Source organism: Suncus etruscus, chromosome 9 (genome assembly GCF_024139225.1).
Source record: "Suncus etruscus isolate mSunEtr1 chromosome 9, mSunEtr1.pri.cur, whole genome shotgun sequence".
Taxonomy (NCBI): Eukaryota; Metazoa; Chordata; class Mammalia; order Eulipotyphla; family Soricidae; genus Suncus; species Suncus etruscus.
This window is the reverse complement of record NC_064856.1, coordinates 105,549,012-105,570,423: the sequence shown is the minus strand read 5'-3', so window position 1 is coordinate 105,570,423 and position 21,412 is coordinate 105,549,012. Positions and strand designations below refer to the sequence as shown.

The 21,412-nt window shown below is 50.8% G+C and overlaps 1 protein-coding gene across 1 annotated transcript in view; it reads right to left on the bottom strand.

Moving 5' to 3' along the window:
- Nucleotides 1-20,653, bottom strand: part of FADS2 (fatty acid desaturase 2) — a 30,828-nt gene extending 10,175 nt beyond the window's left edge. Inside the window, exons 1-4 of the mRNA XM_049779689.1 lie at nucleotides 20,426-20,653; nucleotides 3,578-3,688; nucleotides 2,019-2,216; nucleotides 1,819-1,920 (exon numbers count right to left, since the gene is read on the bottom strand). Of these exons, the coding sequence (XP_049635646.1) occupies nucleotides 1,819-1,920; nucleotides 2,019-2,216; nucleotides 3,578-3,688; nucleotides 20,426-20,620 (606 nt within the window). The 5' untranslated portion in view covers nucleotides 20,621-20,653. The remainder of the gene's footprint in view (nucleotides 1-1,818; nucleotides 1,921-2,018; nucleotides 2,217-3,577; nucleotides 3,689-20,425) is intronic.
- Between the last annotated feature and the right edge of the window lie 759 nt (nucleotides 20,654-21,412).

The following is a 21,412-nucleotide window of genomic DNA, read 5'->3' as shown; positions in this document are numbered from 1 at the left end:
GGTGAGCAAGGGCAATTTTCCTGGTGGAGAAATGAGAACACAGCTGCCTCCCCAACACAGCAAGAGAGAAAATTCCAGAGAAAAAAAAAGGAATGGTGGGTAAATGAGTTCTCCCCTCATGGGGGCTTGGTGGGGATCCACCATTGCTGGGCCCTGTTCCTAGGCCTGGTCAGCTGGGAGAGGATCCCCCCACCCCCCATAGCCCTACATGCCTCTAGCTTGGAGCCTGCCAAGTACTGGTTCTTCCCGCCCTCCCAGAATCCGGATTTCATCAGCCACACATGAAGCCGCCAGTCGCAGCCGCTCTGGCCCAGAGGCCCAGGATGGGAAGGAATGAGGCTCTAGCCAGCCTCATCAAGCACAAGGGTTACAGATACGAGTGGAATGTTCTAGTGTGAGGACCAAGGAACAAATCCAGACACACCCACACACAGATACCCTCTCCCTTGAAATTCTGCAAAGAAACCAGACTCTCGGGCCATGGCAGGCCTGAGCCAGGCAAACCACCTCCTACGGCAGTCCAGGGGGGTTCCACCCCATCAGAAACCCAGATGGGACCAGCTTAGCCCAGGAGTAAAGATACTCCCCAAGCCACAAAGGGCAGGGAGGGACGTTAGGAAGTCCAGACCCTCTCCAGGGGTAGCTGAGCCTTGTAAAAGGAACCTTACAGAACTGAGCTGAATTCCCAAATCAAAAACACGCACCTCTCTGCTGGGCACCTGGCCTCTGGTCAGCCCCACCTGCCCTCTCCTCCTTAGGGGGAATGCAGTCTAGATTTTTTTTTGGGGGGGGGGGGGTCCACACCCAGCAGCACTCAGGGGTTATTCCTGGCTCTACACTCAGAAATCACTCCTGGCAGGCTTGGGGAACCATATGAGATGCCGGGATTCGAACCACCATCCTCCTGCATGCAAGGCAAACGCCCTACCTCCATGCTATCTCTCCAGCCCCTCAGTCTGGATTTTTTTTTTTTTTTTTTTGGGCCATACCCGTTTGACACTCAGGGGTTACTCCTGGCTATGTGCTCAGAAATTGCCCCTGGCTTGGGGGGACCATATGGGACGCCGGGGGATCGAACCGCGGTCCTTCCTTGGCTAGCGCTTGCAAGGCAGACACCTTACCTCCAGCGCCACCTACCCGGCCCCCAGTCTGGATTTTTAAACCTTTTTTTCTCTTTGGAGTCCCACCCAGTGGTACTGAGGGTGTACTCTCTGCTCAATGCCCGAAGTGGACCATAGAAGCTGGGGATCAAACCCAGGGCACCTGCACACGAAGCCTGCACCCTGCTTGAGCTTCACTGAGTCGTTCCCCTGCCCACTTCCAAGTTGTAAACATTCTTGTCCATCTCAGCTACAGTGTGCATGGTGGGAGGTCCCTTCTCGAAGGATCACAAGAACAAACCCTTCTTTTTGGCCTACCCCCACCCCGTAAACATCCCAAAGGGGTCTGTGGAGAAGGATTTCAAAGGATCAGAAAGGTCCCCAAAGGTGGGGCCTGAGCGATAGGACAGTGAGTAGAATGTTTTCAATCCCCAGCATCTCACATGGGCACCATAGGAGCGATCCCAGAGTGCAGAACCAGGAGAAACCCCTGAGCATGGGCAGATGTGACCCAAAGACCACAAGAAAAGGAGGAGGATTCTTTTGATACCAAGCACCTTTCACACCCTACCCCACACAAAGGCGGCAGGAATAAGCTAGTGAGGGAATCTGGACCCAAGGAAGAAGGCCCAGCATCTATCTGTCTGTCTGTCTGTCTGTCTGTCTGTCTGTCTGTCTGTCTGTCTGTCTCTCACCCACACCCACCCCTGACACCTACCTTCAAGTGGCCGATGATAAACTTGTGCACCAAGTGATTCCACCTGGACTTCTTGTAGACCGACAGGTGGCCGTAGTCATGTTGCAGCCATCCAGCCTGGGCCTGGGGAATTGGACACCACAACCTCAGCCCGTGGGTGCTGGGCCCCCCTGGGCAGTGAGGCTGGGGGACTTCTGGCTGGGGAGGGTCCCCAGCCTCACCTGAGAGGTAGCAAGGATAAAGGCCACGATGAGCGTCGGGATCCAGCCATTGCCGAAGTAGGAGAGGGCGAGCCAGGCGACGGTCTCCAGGACCACGATGTGGCCCAGAAGCAGGAGGAAGAACAGTTGGTTGCTCTGGAACAAGTTCATCTCCTCGGCTGTCTTCCGCAGGGCACGGAAGTCCTCGGTGATCTGAGACTGTGTGGGACGTGGGGAAAAGGATAGGCCATGTAGATCTCTCTGGGATCTGGGGCATTCGAGGGGGACAGAATGGTGTCTTCCACACCCACAGAGTAGCCCCCAGAAGCTATAGCAGAGCCAGTCCCCATCTATATCCACTGCCCTCCAGTGTCTGGCTTGGCACAGCTCTGGAAATGGAGGGTCTGGTCTGTTCACAGCCAGCTAAGGGCACAGAGAAGCAACATGAAGGGAAAGCTTCCAAGAATGGGGAGGGGGGGGAGAGTAAAGGAGAGAGTAGAAGCAAAGCCATGTCTATCTATCAGGATGGCCAAGCTGGACCAGGGAATCCTTGGAGAGTTGGATCACAGGGTAGAGGTTCTGGGCCACACCCAGCAGTGCTCAGGAGTTACTCCTGGCTCTGTGCTCAGGAATCACTCCTGGGGTCGGAGAGATAGCATGGAGGTAAGGTGTTTGGTTTGCATGCAGAAGGTCAGTGGTTCGAATTCCGGCATCCCATATGGTCCCCCGAGCCTGCCAGGAGCAATTTCTGAGCATAGAGCCAGGAGTAACCCCTGAGCGCTGCTGGGTGTGACCCAAAAACAAAACAAAACAAAACAAAACAAAAAAAAGAATACTCCTAGCAATGCTTTAGGAGACCAAATAGGATGCCAGGGATTGAACCTGAGTCAGCTGCTTACAGCTGACGATCCCCAGCATTCAAACACTGTTGGGGGTAGCCCTATTGGACCCCAGGACCTCCCCTGCAACCCCACCAGAAAATACAATCCAGGTCACACATGGATGAACTTTAGATACATGATGCCAAGTGAGCTAAGGTCAGAGCCTGGGACCAGACGCTGCCTGATTTCACTCAGAGGTGCTGAGAAATGGGCCAACTGCACATGAGGCAAGTAGAGGGGTGCTTTCAGGGGCAGTGGTGTGTGTGTGTGTGTGTGTGTGTGTGTGTGTGTGTGTGTGTATGTAGGTTGGGGCAGAGTCTTTGTTTGGGGCAACGCCAGAGTTGGGAGATGGGTGTTTCATGTGTATTCTGCAGAAGTGGGGCCCAAGAGATAGCACAGTGGTAGGGCGTTTGCCTTGCACACAGCCAATCCAGGACGGATGGTGGTTCAAATCCCGGCATTCCATAAGGTCCCCGAGCCTGCCAGGGGTTATTTCCGAGCGCAGAACCAGGAGTAACCCCCGAGTGTGGCTGGGTATGACCCAAAAACCAAAACCAAAAAAGGAAAAAAAAAACATGCAAAAGTACAAGGGGTTCAGATGGCCACTGTGACAGGGATGAAACCCAACCACCCACTCACATGTGGGGAATGGAGATGAGGACCCCCCCCCCCCAGCACGCACACAGTCCCCTGACTCACATTCTTGCCGCGGTCCTGGCTGGGTTCATCAGGTGCCAGCTCCCCAATAAGCAGTGGTTTCATGAACTTGCCCACGAAGTCCAGGTTGGGATGGAAGGCACGGAAGGCATCCTGGGGAGCAGGGACCCGTGATGAGTGGGAGAAAAGACCCCAGGACCAGGTCCTTATCCCCTAACCCACCAGAGGGCAGTGTGCACCAAGCAAAACTGGGCTCTTACCTGACGGACACTCCCCCACCCTCCACACAGGGGGATGACCTGGAGCCTGGAGATCTGAAAGCCCACAGTGCAATCTGGCTCTCTGCACACTCAGGGCTGCAGAGCTGGCAGGAGAAAGTGCCACTGGGATGACATCCTCATCCCCACACCACCTGGAAGTTCCACCAGCCACGGACAGACTGCCACCTCCTGATACCTAAGCACTGGCTGGGTAGCCCCAGCCACAAAGTATGGCTGGTGTTCTGAGAAATTGTCTTTTCCTCATCTTTATTTGGAGTGGAGGGAGGTTGGGTCACATCTGGCGGTGCTCAGGGGACCATAGGGGATGCTGGGATCCGAACCAGCCTTGGTTGGCCACTTTCGAGGAAATCGCCCTTCCTCTGTGCTATCTCTCCAGGCCCCTTTTATTGTTTTGTTATGTTTGATTTTGAAGGAGGCCACATCTAGTAGTGCTTAGGGCGCCATATGGGGTGCCAGCGATTGAATCCAGATTGGCCCCTAAGCCCATTTTGTCTTTCTGTTGGTGCTCAGGTGTTAGTTAGTCTGGCTCTGCACTCAGAAATTATTCCTGGCATGCTTGCTATATGGGGTGTCGACGATGGAACCCGGGTTCGCTGCATGAAAGGCAAACACCCTACCCAGTGCACATTTCTTGCTCCCAATGTCCCCAGTTTCTCTTCCACCCATCCCCTGCCTTGTCTCTGTGGTAGACATCTTTCTTTTCTCTTTCTTTTAGACACTGTGGCTAAGCCCATTTTTCAAAATCTATCACCCCCCTCCAGGTACACAAGTCATTTACATTTTTTAATTAAATTAAATAATTAAAGTATGTGGTTTACAAACTTATTGTTGATATTTGTTTGTTTGAATTTAGGGGTCACACCTGGAGAGGCTCAAGTATTACTGTTGGCTCTACACGCAGGAATTATTCCTGGCGGGCTTGAAGAACCATATGGGCTATTGGGGATCAAACCCAGGTGGGCCACGTGCAAAGCAAACCCTTACCCGCTGTACTATCACTCTGGCCAAAGATGCCTGAGTTTTAGGTAGTGCCAATACCCATCACAGTGCTTCCATATTGTTAATTCCCCATCCTCTGTGTGTCACCATAAGAGACATATTATATGCTGGAGAGATAACATGGAGGCAAGGACGTTTGCCTTGCATGCAGAAAGACGGGGTTTCGAATCCCGGCATCCCATATGGTCCCCCGAGCCTGGCAGGGGCGATTTCTGAGCGTAGCGCCAGGAGTAACTTCTGAGCACTGCCGGGTGTGACCCAAAAACCAAAAAAAAAAAAAAATACAAAAAAAAATAGACATATTATTTTTGGGGTCACACCCAGGGGCACTCAGGGGTTACCCCTGGCTCTGCGCTCAGAAATCGCTCCTGACAGGCTCTGGGGACCACATGGGATGCTGGAAATCGAACGAGGGTCTTGTGTTGGCTACATGCAAGGCAAATGCCCTACTACTGTGCTATTGCTCCGGCCCACATGGCAGGCACATTAAAGTTGAGTGATTCCAGCTTAGATCTCAGATTGCCAGTGTTATTGGGTCTATGCTTTGGTTTGGGGGCTATACCCATCTGGAAATGCTCAAGGGTTATTCCTAGCTCTGTCCTCAGAGATCACTCCTGGTTATGCCTGGGTAGCCAATCCATATAGGAAGCCAGGGTTCAACCCCATTTAAGGGAGTGTCTCCTCCTCCTCCCCTTCCTTTATTCTTTCCTCCTCTGAATCTATACTGTTTTATTCTAGTTCTCATCTTCCTCCTACACTTCACAAAAATAAAAAAGAAAGAAAAAACCATGCAAGGCAAGAACCCTACCTACTGGGCTATTGCTCTGACCCTTTTTGAATTTTTGTAACAACTGTAATTACTCTTATGGTACAACACAGCAAAAACATGATGATGGAAAGCCCCTTCCCAGACCAGAAGCCGTGAGCCCTTCCCAGACCAGAAGCCGTGAGAATTTTGGGCAAATCTGCCTTCCTAATTGCATTGAGAACCAGGAAACCAAGAACTACTCCTTATGCAAATTTCAGCGAGCTGACAGTCTGGATCCTCTTTCTTTGCTTGCTTTTTCTTTTTCTTTTTGTTTTCGTTTTTGGGCCACACCCGGTGGTGCTCAGTGGTTACTCCTGGCTGTCTGCTCAGAAATAGCTCCTGGCAGGCACGGGGAACCATAAGGGACACCGGGATTCGAACCAACCACCTTAGGTCCTGGATCGGCTGCTTGCAAGGCAAACGCCGCTGTGCTATCTCTCCGGGCCCTAGGTAAAGCAGTTGTCTCACAACTTTATGACTCCAGTTCTTAATGGTTCCCTATGCCTTGCCAGGAATGACCCCTGAACCCCTCCAGGTGTGGCCCATACCCCCACTTTCAACTATTTCAGCAGTACATTTGTAAAAGACTCGAATGTGCATTTCACAGCTCAGGCTTTACGAACGGCCTGTAAGAATTTGAAATGACAGTTCAGCCAAACCACATTTGCAATCAGAGCAAGCCAGAGAAAACCGCGAGATGATCTCAAGCAGGACGGCAACAATGAAGTTTGATAAGAACAAAAAATATCAGAGATGATCTCAAGCAGGACGGCAACAATGAAGTCTGATAAGAACAAAAAATATCAGAGAATGGATCAAGAGGACAGTGGGAGGCTTGCTTAGAGGATAAATGGGTACAGCTGCTTTAGCACATAATTTGTCATCACCTTTTATATTCACATATTCATATATGTTAAGACCAAGCAATTCCATTCCTCGGGGCCCATTTCACCCTCAGTTTGGTTTGGATTATTTCCTGTGACGACCAACTTTTGCTCCAGACTCAGTTTCCCCTGGGGTGGGATCATGGCGTGTGGAGCCTCCCAGGACCATACCCTGTGATGCTCGAATCACTCCCGATCGTGCTCAAAAGAACTATCTGGGAAGCTAAAGATGGAACCCAAGTCAATTGCATGCAAGACAAGAGCCCTCCCTGCTGTACTGTGGCTCCAGCTTCTCTTCTCTGGATCCTTTTATTTTGTGTTTCTTTGTTTTGGATCACACCCAGTGGTGCTCAGGGCTTACTCCTGGCTCTGCTCTCAGAAATCGCTCCTGATAGGGTTGGGGGATGCTGGGGATCAAACCCAGGTCAGTCTCGGGTTGGCCACGTGCAAATGCCCTACCGCTGTTTTATCACTCCGCCCCTGAACCCTCTTTCTAAGGAGCCAATTTTCTAAGGGTCATTTTTCAGCGCCTTTAAGTTCTGTGCTAAAAAACAAAAGACAAAATCCTTTCCCCTCTTAATACATGTCTGTGCTCTGTTTGTCCTCATCACTCTGGAAACTGGAGATTGCTGACTCGTCTGATCACCAAAGCTCTTTGTTATTACTCTGAAGAACGCCAAGGCCTAGGGAAGGCCAGACTGGATTAAAGGGTCCCCTTAGAGTCATGCCTGCCCTTTTCTCTCTCACACAGATGCTCCCAAACAAGCTCGGCAGCCTCTTAGAACCTGTGTCACCTTTGCCTCACCTCAGTGGTGCCAGAAGCTATAAAACAGGAGCTCAGAACCAGTGATGCAACTAAGGCCGGGAAGCCAGAACACTGGGCAGGTTGCCTATCCCCGGGACATAACAACTTAAGGTTTCATTTCACAGGACTGGCTTCTAGCATTCCTCTTGGGCTCCTTCTAGGAGCAGGGAAATAAAAGTCTAGGTTTCAAAGATTGGAGCAAGGGTGCAATTGGTAGGGTTTTTGCCTAGGATGGACCGAGGTTTGATCCCCCAGCGTCCCATAGGTCCCCCAAACGAATAAAACAAACAACCAAAAAAGTTCCTAATTGGAGTCCTGAGTGACAGCACAGTAGTAAGGTGTTTGCCTTGCATGCAGCCAACACAGACTGGACCCTGGTTTGAATCCCGGCATCCCATATGGTCCCCGAGCCTGCAGGGTGTGACTTCTGAGTGCAGAGCGAGCAGTAACCCCTGAGCACTGCCAGGTGTGATCCCCCCCTCAAAAAAAAAAAAGTACAGCATGGTATTGAAATAAAGACAAACCCTCGATCGGTGGAATAAGCTTGAGTACTCAGCGAATGTTCCCCAGACATATAACCACCTAGTTTTTGATAAAGGAGCAAGAAATCCTAAATGGAGTAAGGAAAGCCTCTTCAACAAGTGGTGTTGGCACAACTGGTTAGCCACTTGCAAAAAAGGGAACTCAGACCCCCAGCCAACACCACGTATGAAGGTAAAATTCAAATGAATTAAAGACCTTGATATCAGATCTGAAACTATAAGGTATATAGAACAACACGTACATAAAACACTCCATGACATTGAGACTAAAGGCATCTTTAAGGAGGAAACAGAACTCTCCAAATAAGTGGAAGCAGAGATAAACAGATGGGAATATATTAAGCTGAGAAGCTTCTGCACCTCAAAGGAAATAGTGCCCAGAATACAAGAGCCACTCCACTGAGTGGGAGAAATTATTTACCCAATACCCATCAGATAAAGGACTAATATCCAAAATATACAAGGTACTGACAGAACTTTGCAAGAAAAAAAATCTAACCCCATCAAAAAATGGGGAGAAGAAATGAACAGACACTTTGTAAAAGAAGAAATGCAAATGGCCAAAAGGTACATGAAAAGATTCTCCATATCACTAATCATCAGGGAGATGCAAATCAAAACAACTATGAGATACCACCTCATGCCACAGAGATTGGCACACATCAGAAAGAATGAAAACAAGCAGTGCTGGCGGGGATGTGGAGAGAAAGGAACTCTTATTCACTGCTGGTGGGAATGCCGTTTAGTCCAAACTTTATGGAAAGAGATATGAAGATTCCTCCAAAAACTGGAAATTGAGCTCCCATATGATCCAGCTATACCACTCCTAGGGATATACCCAAGAAACACAAAAATACAATACAAAAATCCCTTCCTCACACCTATATTCTTTGCAGCGCTATTTACAATAGCCAGACTCTGGAAATAATCAAAATGCCCTTCAACAGATGAGTGGTTATAGAAATTGTGGTACATATACACAATGGAACATTATGCAGCCGCCAGGAGAGATGAAGTCATGAAATTTTCCTATACATGGATGTACATGGAATCTATTATGCTGAGTGAAATGAGTCAGAGGGAGAGAGATAGATACAGAATAGTCTCACTCATCTATGGGTTTTAAGAAAAATGAAAGACATTTATTGCAATAATTCTGAGAGACAAGAGATGAGGGCTGGAAGGTGCAGCTCACTCATGACATGAAGCTCACCACAGTGATAAGTGCAGTTAGAGAAATAACTACATTGAGAACTATCCTAACAATGTGTATGAATGAGGGAAGTAGAAAGCCTGTCTGAGTACAGGTGTGGGTGGGGTGGGGAGAAGGGAGATTTGGGAAATTGGTGGTGGGAATCTTGCACTGGTGAAGGGGGGTGTTCTTTACATGACTGTAATCATACAACTATAATCATATTTGTAATCAAGGTGTTTAAATAAAGATAATTTAAAAAAAGTTCCTATCCGAGGACTTGAGTGATAATACAGTGGGAGAGCTCATCTCACAAATGGATGACCCCAGGTTCAATCCCAGGGATCCCATATGGTCCCCCCAATCCTGTCGGGGGTAACCCCTGAGCTGAATCACCAGGTGTAGCTGAAAAAAAAAAAAGCACTCACAAACAGACAAAAAAAATCAAGCAAAAAGAATTTCCTGTTTATAGGCTAGGAGCAGGTGAAGAATGACATTAAGATATGACCTTTTTAAAAAGAAAAGATATGACCTTTTTTTTTTTTTTTAAGATATGACCTTTTAATGAAGAAACTAAAAAGATAAAAATAAAGAGGGGAAAAAAGATATAAACTTTTTTTGGGGGGGGCCACACCCAACGTTGCTCAGGGGTTCCTCCTGGCTGTCTGCTCAGAAATAGCTCCTGGCAGGCACGGGGGACCATATGGGACACCGGGATTCGAACCAACCACCTTTGGTCCTGGATCGGCTGCTTGCAAGGCAAACGCCGCTGTGCTATCTCTCCGGGCCCGATATAAACTTTTTTGGGGGGAGGGCAGTGCTCAGGGAACTATATGTAGTGCCAGGAACCAAATCTGGTTCATTCTTTTTTTTTTGGGGGGGGGTGTCCCTGGGTGAGCTCAAATGGTTTAGTCTTTTGCAAGAGAAGCAGAGAAGCACTTTACCCACAGTCCTATTTCTCTGGCCTCAGGATTTTTTAATATGATTCCTTGAAGAAAAACAAACAAACAAACAAACAAAAAAACAAACAAACTACAAGAGGAAGATGAAAAAGTACCCAAGTGGCAGACAGGTCCATGTGTCTGAGCCAAGGGCAGGCAGATGAGCTCTGGCTGAATGTCTGGAAATGTTGCAGGGGGCTTTTGGCTTTTGGGGGGCCATACTTGGAGATGGCCAAGGATTAGTCCTAGCTCTGCACTCAAGAATTATTCCTTGGGGCTCGAGAGATAGTACTGCGGTAGAGTATTTGCCTTGCATGCAGATGGATGTTGGTTCAAATCCCGGCATCCCACATGGTCCCCTGAGCCTGCCAGGAGCGATTTCTGAGAGCAGAGCCAGGAGTAACCCCTGGGTGCTTCTGGGTGTGACCCCCCCCCAAAAAAAAAAGAATTATTTCTTGTGCTGCTTGGGGGATCTTATGAGATGCTGGGATTGAACCCGGGTTGGCTGCGTCCAAGGCTAGTGTTTTACCTGCTATATCATCTTTCCAGCCCCTAAGGTTGGAGTATTTTAGGATGGGAAAAATGGGGCAAATCCTGACAATTAATGGATGCCTTCACTGCTACCCCTCAAGTTCACTGCCAAGTGTCCTCATTTCCTGGGCCCAGTTACCAACAAAACAGGGCCTGAACTTGGCAATAGCCAGTTTCCAAGTTTCTAGGACATTCTCATCCAATAGCCCATTTAACTAAGGAGAGGGAGAAGGAGAGAGCAAGAGAGGGGGGGGGGAAGAGGGAGAGGGAGGGAGGGAGGGAGAGAGAGAGAGAGAGAGAGAGTGTGTGAGTGTGTGTGTGTGTGTGTCCAGAAAGAGCTTTAAGGGTACCACATGAATAGAGAATGGTGGACTCATGTTCCCAGAGCAGCCACTATAAGAAAGCAAAGCCCAGGGGCCGAAGAGATAGCACAGCGGTAGGGCATTTGCCTTGCAAGCAGCCAATCTAGAATGAATGGTGGTTGGAATCCCGGCATCCCATATAATCCCCCAAGCCTGCAGGAGTGATTTCTGAGCACTGTGTCAGGAGTAACCCCTGAGCACTGCTAGGTGTAAAAGCCCCCCCCAAAAAAGGCAAAGCCCAGGTAAGACTGGGAGGACTGTTCATGGCTCACAGGCTGGTCCCTTGCAGACACCTCTCATCTCTTATCTAGGAAGAACAAAAAGGAACTGAACTGCCCTTATCTTTCAGGTTTGGAGTGGGGAGTGTAAGACAAGGACCCCTTTCATTGGTTCTTCATCTGTTTCTCTGATCACTGTGACATCAAGTCGAAACTGGCTGCTTCTGGGACTGAACTGATAGTATAATGGAGAGGGCATTTGCCTTGCACACGGTTGACATGGGTTTGATCCCCCAAGCCTGCCTTGAGTGATTCCTTAGCGCAGAGCTAGGAGTAACCCCAGAGCACCTCTGGCTGTGGCACCAAAACAAAACAACAACAACAAAAATACAAAAAACAACTAACTCTTTGGAGCTGGAGCCATAGTAAAATGGGGAGGACTTGCCAACATCCCATATGGCCCTCTTAAGCACAAGAAGGATTAAGTCCTGAGCCTGGGCCAGAGAGGTAGCATGGAGGTAAGGCATTTGTCTTGCATGCAGAAGGTCGGTGGTTCGAATCCCGGCATCCCATATGGTCCCCCGAGCCTGCCAGGATCGATTTCTGAGCACTGCAGCTGTGACCCAAAAAACAAAACAAAACAAAATGAAAGTCCTGAGCCTGAGCATCAGTGGGTGTAGGCCCAAAAGAACAAAAAACAAACTAGAACAAAAAACAGGGGCCGGAGAGATAGCACAGCAGTAAGGCATTTGCTTTGCATGCAGTTGACCCGAGAGGGACCTGGTTCAATTCCTGGCATTCCATATTGGTCCCCCAGTCTACCAGGGGTCATTTCTAAGTACAAAGCCAGGAATGGCCCCTGAGCATCAATTAATCAATCAAAAATTAAGTTTATAAAAAAAAAATAAAACCAATTGCCCCCTCCCAGCCTGTTAGGAGTGATTTCTGAGTGCAGAGCCAAGAGTAACCCCTGAGTGCTGGGTATGCCCTCCAAACCAAAATCAAACAAAAAACACCAATTGCTTCCCAGGCAGGTGAAATCATATAGCAGCAGGGAAAGCATTTGACTTGCCAGAGCCAACCCAAGGCTTGATCCCGGACACCTTAAAATGATCCCCTGAACCTTGCCTCGAGTGGTCTCCAAGAACACAGCCAGGACCACCACCAGGTGGAGCCAAAACCCAATGTGCCCCTTGGTGGGTGGGTAAAGGGACTACTTCCTGCCAAAGTAACCCTTTCCTCCTTTTTGCTGTGGGGAAGTGATCATAAGGGAAAGCTGCATGTAAGATACTTCCCTTTTATGAATATTTAGTCCCAATGTCAGCTGTTTCCAAGAAAATGAGGGCTTGGGGGAGACGGGAAAGTGAACAGAGCATTTAATGTATCCTCAGTCCTTCATATGTTCCCCCCAAGCTCGCTGAGTTCACCCTACACAGAAAGGTGATGCCTCCCTGCTGGCCATATTTTGCAGAATGGGGTCTTGAGTAAAGATCGAGGTAACCACCTGCTGCTTTTACTCAAGACTTATAGGGTGGGGGACTGGAGCGATAGCACAGCAGGGGTGGCATTTGCCTTGCACACACAGCTGATCCAGGTTCGATCCCTGATATCCCATACGGTCACCCAGCCTGCCAATAGAGCCAGGTGTAACCAAACCCTGAGCATCACCAGGTGTGGCCCATAAAACAAAAGAACAAGTATCTTATTTTGGGGTGACTGAGCACTGCTGCTTTCCAGACCTGCCTTTGGAACTGGCATTAATTAATTGCCCAAAGCAGGGGCACCCTGGCCAATTATTCCCTAGAAATATCTTTCTCATGCCTGAGAAGATGTAAGTAAGGGCAAGTGTGTCTTAATCAGATCAAGGGGATTTTTCAGAAAAAATACTTGGGGACCGGGGCCGGGCGGTGGCGCTAAAGGTAAGGTGCCTGCCTTGCCTGCGTTAGCCTTGGACGGACCGCGGTTTGATCCCCCGGTATCCCATATGGTCCCCCAAGCCAGGAGCAACTTCTGAGCACATAGCCAGGAGTAACCCCTGAGCGTTACCGGGTGTGGCCCAAAAACCAGAAAAAAAAAAAAAAAACTTGGGGACCACTTTTCCAGGGGCCCTGGAGACCAAGGAGGTCCCGACCAATCCAGTGCTGACCAGTTTTGCCAACCATGTGAATTCATCCCAGCTGCCTTTGGCATTTCCATCCATTGCCTACAGCAGGGACCCCTTTGTTAGAAAGAAGAGCACTGGGCTGACCCCTGAGGCTAAAGGGGCCCCTTCTCATTAGTACTTTTCACCTCAAACCACCCAGTCCTGGAGCCAACTGTATCCTTGATAAAGTAGTTTCCACTACAAAACTGCAAGCTCGGTCCGGAGAGATAGCACAACGGTGTTTGCCTTGCAAGCAGCCGATCCAGGACCAAAGGTGGTTGGTTCAAATCCCGGTGTCCCATATGGTGCCCCATGCCTGCCAGGAGCTATTTCTGAGCAAACAGCCAGGAGTCACCCCTGAGCACCGCCGGGTGTAGCCCAAAAACCAAAAAAAAAAAAAAAAAACTGCAAGCTCTGATAACTTAATCCTCCTCATCCTCCTATGGAGGGAAGATACAGGGCCAGGTCTGAGGGGTGTTTGTGGAAAGAGAAGGGGCACACATGGGGTGCAAGAGAAGAGCCCTTTTGCAGAGGCTGATTTGTTTTGTGTAGTGGTCACACACCAGCAGTGCTTACAGCAATTTTGGTTTTGGTTTTGGTTTTGTCTGGGACCTCACCCAAGATGCTCAGGAATTTCTTTTTTGTTTTGTTTTGGTTTGGTTTGGGGGCTGCACCCAGCAGTGCTCAGGAATTACTCCTGGCTATGTTCAGAAATTATTCCTGGGGCCAGAGTGAAAGCACAGTGGTAGGGTATTTGCCTTGCAGCGGACAGACCCAGGTTCGACTTGCAGTATTCCATATGGTTCCCCAAGTCTGCCAGGAGCAGTTTCTGAGTGCAGAACCAAGAGTAACAACCCCTGAGCACTGCTGGGTATGGCCCCAAAACCAAAAGAGAAAAAAAAAGGAATTATTCCAGGTGGTGCTCTGGGGACCATATGGAATGACGGAGATTGAACCCAGGTCAGCTGTGTGCAAGGCAAATGGCCTACCAGCTATGCTATCACTTTAGCCACTCAGGGCTTACTCTTGGCCTGGCTCTATGCTCAGGAGTCACTCCTGGTGGTCCCTAGATAGTGTCAGGGATCAAACCCATGTGGACTGCATGCAAGGCAATGCTGTAGCTGTACTAACTCTCTCTGGGTTCTGAGCCAGTTTTAGAAGATTCTCAGCCTCACTGGTGGCTCAGGAAACCTCACAGGTCTGCTCTAGATATCACAGGGAGCAAACAGGCCCAGGAAAGTGCTGGGCTCTTCTAGGCCACCCTCACCTCCACAGTCCTGTAGGTTCAGAAAGGTTCAAATAGATGGAAACAGGGTATAGGGGGAGTGGAGGAGGTAGAAATTGTGGGGGGAAAAAAAAAAAATCAACTCATTCTCACTCTCCAGGCTCATCTGGCACCTTTCCCAGACACCCGCCTCCCCACTTCCTGGGTTCCTGGGGGTGCCCCGCTTCAGAAATACTATCATCTTTTTTTTTTTTTTTTTTTTTTGGTTTTTGGGTCACACTCAGTGGCGCTCGGGGGTTACTCCTGGCTTTGCGCTCAGAAATCGCTCCTGGTTCAGGGAACCATGGTATGCTAGGGATCGAACCACAATACATCCTAAGTTAGTGTGTGCAAGGCAATCGCCCTACCACTTGCACCACTGCTTCGGCCCTCAGGGGACCATATGGGAAGCCGGGAATCGAACCACCATTCATCCTGGATTGGCTGCATGCAAGTCAAACAAATGCCCTATCGCTGTGCTATCTCTTCAGCCCCCAGAAAAACTATCTTCGGGGTCCCACACTTTCTGTGGAGTGTGGTCCTGTTTCTTTGGTTTTGCTTTGTTTTGTTTTTGAATTGGAGGCTACACCAGGGATGCTCAGGGTTTACTCCTGGCTCTGCACTCAGACATCATTCCAGAAGGTTCTCAGGGGACCACATAGGATGCCGGGGATCAAACTCAGATCTGCCACAAACAAGGCAAGCACCTTACCTGCTATACCATCTGTACTATCTCTCGGGCACCAGAACATATCTTTCTCACTAAGAGGAAAGACCATGTAGTTCCTGGCCCTGCTGATGACTAGTGTCTATGAAAGAAGGGGACCCAGGCCCTATAGGGTCCCATAGTGAAGACCTTTGTCACCTTCTCACAGGTAGAGTGATGCTCTGGCACCCCAGAATTACCCCTTCTTCTGCATCAGAAGCTGGTGAGCCATAAACTCAGCCAGGTGGGAGAGAAAGGGCAGGGGTGGAGTAGCGGGACATTGCTGCTACCCTCCTGTTCCTGTCACACTCCAGGATGCTGAGAGACCAGGAGACCTCGAAGGTATTTCCTGCTGGGGGCAAAGGCTCCTGCTAAAATGCGCTGTCTTCAATCGAGCTGATCCCTAAGTGTCCCTCTCCCCACGGGGCCATAGAGGCTCTTCACTCACCCCCCTTTGCAGAAGGTACCCTAGAATGACTCAATTCTGAAAAATTCCCAGTTACAGCCAGTGGGCAAGGAAGGTAAGATAGGGCCAATCCGGCCTTGATTCTCTAGAATTTGGAGCCAGTCTCTCTCTAGTCAGCAGTGTGTGTGTGTGTGTGTGTGTGTGTGTGTGTGTGAGAGAGAGAGAGAGAGAGAGAGAGAGAGAGAGAGAGAGAGAAAGAGAGAGAGAGGGAGGGAGAGAGAGAGAGAGGGAGGGAGAGAGAGAGAGAGAAGAGAGAGAAATTGTGTGTGTGTGTGTGTTTTTAAGTGTGTGTAGTAATTCCTGACTTACAGGAAGAAGACCTGGGTCCCGATGAAGTGTGGGAAGGGGCTGGAGCAAAAAAAAGCAGAAAAGGGGTTCCCCAAACCCAGTCCTACACATCCTGGTCCTCATTAGTCCTCATTAGTGGTGGGCACAAACACTGCCCATATTTCTGGCTGACCACAGGGATCTCCGATTCAGACCCCACATCTGGACATTCAGCCCCAGGCCTTAGGCTAGAAGGCAGTGGGAGAATAAGCCCAGAACCAGACAGACTCCAGCACCCTACAGAAAGGGGGTAGCAGAGGCTGGCTGTACCCCTGCGGGGCACACTGGGTCAGTTCTACTATAGACATGTGCTCTGTCCAGAGGCTGGCACCGAATTAGGCCCCTGAAAGGCAAATAAGAAATGGAGATGGGGGGGGGGAAGAGATAGCATGGAGGTAAGGCATTTGCCTTGCATGCAGAAGGTCAGTGGTTCAAATCCCAGCATCCCATATGGTCTCCCGAGTCTGCCAGAAGCGATTTCTGAGCGTGAAGCCAGGAGTAGACCCTGAGCGCTGCCAGATGTGACCCAAAAACCAAGTAAATAAATACATAAACAAACAAACAAGATCTTCCTTTGGCCAAAAAAAAAAAAAAAAAAGAGAGAGAGAGAAAAGAAAAAAGGGTCATTGAGGGCCATAGTACAGCAGCAGATAGGGCACTTGTCTTGCACACTGCTGACCAGGGTTTGAGGCCTAGTCGCCAAGACTGGTCCCAGAGCACAATCAGCTATGGCCTATTCCTCTTTGGCTTAACTGGGCCAATTTGCGAGAAAGTTCCTGAGGGAATGTGCGAAATTCCTGTGAGTACACGTGGCAATATGCTAAGTTCCGAGGGGGAGATGCCAAATTCCTGTGGGGGAAGCCTGAGCTTGAGGCTAAGATTCTGGGAGAAGCCAAGGTTGTCCCACCCTGGATCTCCCCCTTCACAAATATAAAGGGTGCTCAGACTAGTACTTGTATTTGCCTTGCTTGGGTACAGGAACTATATGCTAAAAAAAAGGAAAAGAAAAGAAAAAAGGGGCCAAAGAGATAGTAGGGTGTTTGCCTTTTACAAGGCTGACCCAGGACGGACCTGGGTTTGATTTTCAGTATCCCATATGGTCCCCAAGCCTGCCAGGAGCAATTTCTGAGCACAGAGCCAGGAGCAACCCCTGAGCACTGCCAGGTGTGGCTCAAAAACAAACTAACAAACAAACAAGAATAAAATAAAGAAAAAGAAAAAGGCTGAACAAACCCCATCCTCCCTGGCTGTCAGGAAGGAAAAAGTGCAGAAGTTGGTGAGCAGCTGAGTGAGGCCAGGGGTGGGTGTGGGGTGTCAGGGTTAGAGGTGGAGAGAGAAAGCAATACCCCATCTGCATTCTTCACCCACTTCCCTGTTTGCAGGTGAGAAGGATTCTGCAGACCAAGTATTAGCGAGGCAAGTTGTGGAGGGCTGAGGTTCTGTGGATCAGATGCGCTTTGGACAGGTCCTACCCACTAGCAAAAGACCAGCGATGGGCCGGGAAGGTGGCGCTGGAGATAAGGTGTCTGCCTTGTAAGCGCTACCAAGGAACGGACCGCGGTTCGATCCCCCGGCGTCCCATATGGTCCCCCCAAGCCAGGGGTGATTTCTGAGCACATAGCCAGGAGTAACCCCTGAGCGTCAAACGGGTGTGGCCCAAAAACCAAAAAAAAAAAAAAAAAAAAAAAAAAAAAGACCAGCGATGTAGAATAGGAATATGAGGGGATATGTCAGGGACCTACTCTGTGGTGGGAGAAATATAAAGATGCTCTTTTTCCTTTCCATAGTTTTTGGGCCACACCAGGCGGCACTCAGGGCTTTGCATTCAGGGGTCACACTCCTGGCAGGCTTGGGGGACCATATGGGATACCAGGAATCAAACCCTGGAACCTCCATGTGCAAGGCAAACACCTTATGCTATCTCTCCAGCCCCCTTTTTTCTTTTTAAATTTTTTTGTTTTGGGGCCACACCCAGGAGTGCTCAGGGGTTACTCCTGGCTCTGTGCTCAGAAATCACTCCTGGATCAGTTGCGTGCAAGTCAAATGCCCTACCACTGAGGGACTATCTGGGACTCTGTGTATCTGTGACCCTGGGTAAGAAATAAGCTAGCACCGTGCCTGAGGTTTTTGCCTCAGGAAGGACCGAGGACATTAGGATTTTCTTCATATCCTGCTATGTCAAAGCTGGCACAGACTAACATGGACCCCACCGAGTTCCTCTCATTTATTTATTCTGCATAGAGTTCCTCTCATTTATTTATTCTGCATACGAGGTGTCTCCACTCAACCCTCATCTCCCCTTTCCTTCCTTCTGGCTTCCCTGTCCCTTAGTCCCACCTATCAGAGCAGTCCCCCCTTTACACACACACACACACACACACACACACACACACACTGACCTAAGACTGACAGTCTCCAAAGGGCCCCACCACACAAAAGATGCTTTTCCAATGTAAGAAAAACAAACAAACATTTATTTTTACCATATTAGAAATGATCAGACCCACCCATCCAGCATAATGGACTTTTCCTTCCAGGAAACTTTTCTGGGGAAGGCCCAAAAACTGGAGGGTAAGAACCTTTCTAGAGAGGCTGGAGCAATAGCACAGTGGGGAGGGTGTCTGCCTTGCACACAGCTGACCCGGGTTTGATCCCTGGCATCCCTTATGGTTCCCTGAGCCTGCCAGGAGTGATTTCTGGGCGCAAAGCCAGGAGTAATCTCTGAGCACTGCTGAGTGTGACTAAAACAAAAAACAAAAAACAAGCAAACAAAAAAAGAACCTTTCTAGAATGTACTTATATCATGAATATGGCCATGGGGAACAGCAGGCCGCCCCCCCCCCCAAAAAAAAACAAGGCTGTAAAAGCCCTTCTGCGGCCTCCTGGTGCAAAGCCAAGGGCCGCAACACCTGTACCCAACAAGTAACTGCCATCATAGTGGGGAGCATGAGTAAAGTACATCAAGGCATGCCCTGACCCTCTTCCAGACCTTGATTATGTTTGAACCTTCATCACCCAGTGAACCCACCAGTTAACCTACAGGTTGGCATCACTGTTTGCTAGGGACCCTGTCCCAGAGCAGGGAGGAAAGGGTTGCTTTCTTTCCCCAGGCACTAACTATCACACTCTCTCTTTCCCTGACATCCCTCAGCCACTATCCCGTATCACAGACACCCTCTTCCTTCTTGGGGGATCTTTTCCCTCTTTCCCAAGTGCAGTTGGGGTGATTGGGTGATTCCACTGTGTCTTTTTTTTAATTAATTAATTAATTTTAGCCTACAACAGGCGGTGCTCAGGGCTTACTCCTGGCTCTACTTTCAGGAAACGCATTCCTGGTGGTGCTCTGGAGACCATATGGGACACTGGGGATCAAACTCGGGTTGGCCACGTGCAAAAAAACAAAAAACAAACAACCTTCACTCTATATTTATCTCTCCAGTCCCTCTTTTTTATTTTTATTTTTTGTTTTTAATGCAAGAATTCTAGACTCCAGCTTGGACACCCTGGAAGCAAAAGCGCTGCAGATCTGGCTCGCCCATAGAGTGGGGAGACCCTGGCTACCCCAGGATGGTGGCACCCCCCCACCACCGCGCGGTGCGAGGCGGGAAGGGCATTCCTGGCAGCGTTTAGGAACAGAAGCTCTTTGAGTTGAACGTCCCCGAGTAACCTCGGGTCCAAGCCGGACCTGTGGTCACGCCAGCCAGCCGAGGGCGGCGACATCGACCCGGTTCAGTCATCCCGGTACATCTGATGATCGCCGGGCACCAGTCCCCTTCTTTGATGTTGCAGCGATCACCCCCCCAATCCCGACCCTGATCAGCCAGAAGAAAGCTGATCCTTGCAGGGGTGGACCCTTGGCAACCCCGGTGCCAGCCCCATGACCCTTCCTGGGGCCCCGACGAGTCCAAGCCGGCTGCGGGTCCAAGATCCCCCCTTTCCCCCGCACCCCACTTGTCCTCCCGGGCGGCCATCATGGCCATCATGTTCCGGAGACTTGGCCCCGAGGCTGAGCGCCCCCTGGGGGGAAGCCCCTGGCCAGAACGCACAGGCGAGTACGTGCGCGCCAGAGCGCACCAGTGCGCGCGGGGACCTTGCACGTTTCCAGGGCGCACGGCGTGTGTGTGTGGGGTCTCCTCCCGGGGTTCCCAGCGCCACCGACTCTCCCACACCGTCCACTGAGCTCTGCAGCACCCGAAGAAAGCAATTGAAAAAAAGGGGGGGACCATGAGGCACACCTTCCCTGCCCTGAGCACACCCCAAGTTCCTTGGCAGAACCGTGTGGCTGTTTTTTGGGGAGGTGCATAGTGGTGCCAAGAAGGGAACCTCTGGGATTCTGGGCACCCCCAGGCCTCAGCCACTCACGCAGGTGGTAGGAGAGCACCCCCACACACATCCACTCCCACCCTGTCGTGAACCCTTACCGTGGCATCTTCCCCCGCGTAATGGCCCAGGACCCTCTGGCCTCCAGGGTGCCGGCTGGACCATTTGGTGACGTTGTAGACCTTGCGGCCGATGACCAGCCACTTGTCGGCGCGCAGGTTGTGCTTCTGAATCTCCTCCCAGCGGTAGGTGGGCATGGGCGCCTCGCCTTCGCCCTGGTTGCCCCCCTTCCCCATGCCCGCTGCCCCAAAATGCCCCGTGCGCAACGCAGCGCAAAGAAGCGGCCTGGCCAAGCGCACCGCAAGCCCGTGTGCGGCCCAGGCCCCTCCTCGCTTTCGGCTTTTGTCTTCTCCTCCTCCTCTTCCTCCTCCTCTTCTCCTCCTCCTCCTCCCCCTCCCCACGCCCCCTTCCCCCAGCCGGCTCCCCCACGCCCGGAGGATCCCCGCCCCCTAGCTCCAACCAACCTCCCGGTTCCCCTTTCTCCCAGCCCCACCCCGATCTGGACTTTTGCCTCCAGCAACCAGTCTTCTGGGGAGGGTTGCTCAGGGCCCCCCCCACGCCCCCCTCGACTCCCCACCCCGCGGCTGGCTGGCTCCGCATCCTCCCGCGTTCCCCGCGTCCGGGTTTCCACAGTGATCAGCAGAGCGTCTGCACCAATCCGAGCGCGTCGCCCCGCCTGCCATTGGCCCAGGACGATCTTTCGAAGGCCAGCGGGGCTGCCTCGGCGGGTCCCGGCCCCCCTCTTCCCCGCCCCAAGCTACTACGTGTCCCTCCTCCGGCCTCCCCGCTCGGGTCCCCAGTCCAGGGCGCGCGCGGCGGGCGTGGCCGGAGACCCCCCCGTGCGCTCTTGCGCGCCACGGGGCGTGTGCGCGCGCTCTTTCTGAGGTTCCACCCACTTCTCTTTGGGGTGTTCTTGCACCTGATGTCGGCGTCAAAGAGGGTTCGGGGACCAGCTTCCATTTCCCGAGTTTCTGCAAGGCGCAGGGATGCCCCTTCTGGATCTGCAAAGGCGTGCGCCCGGGGAGGTC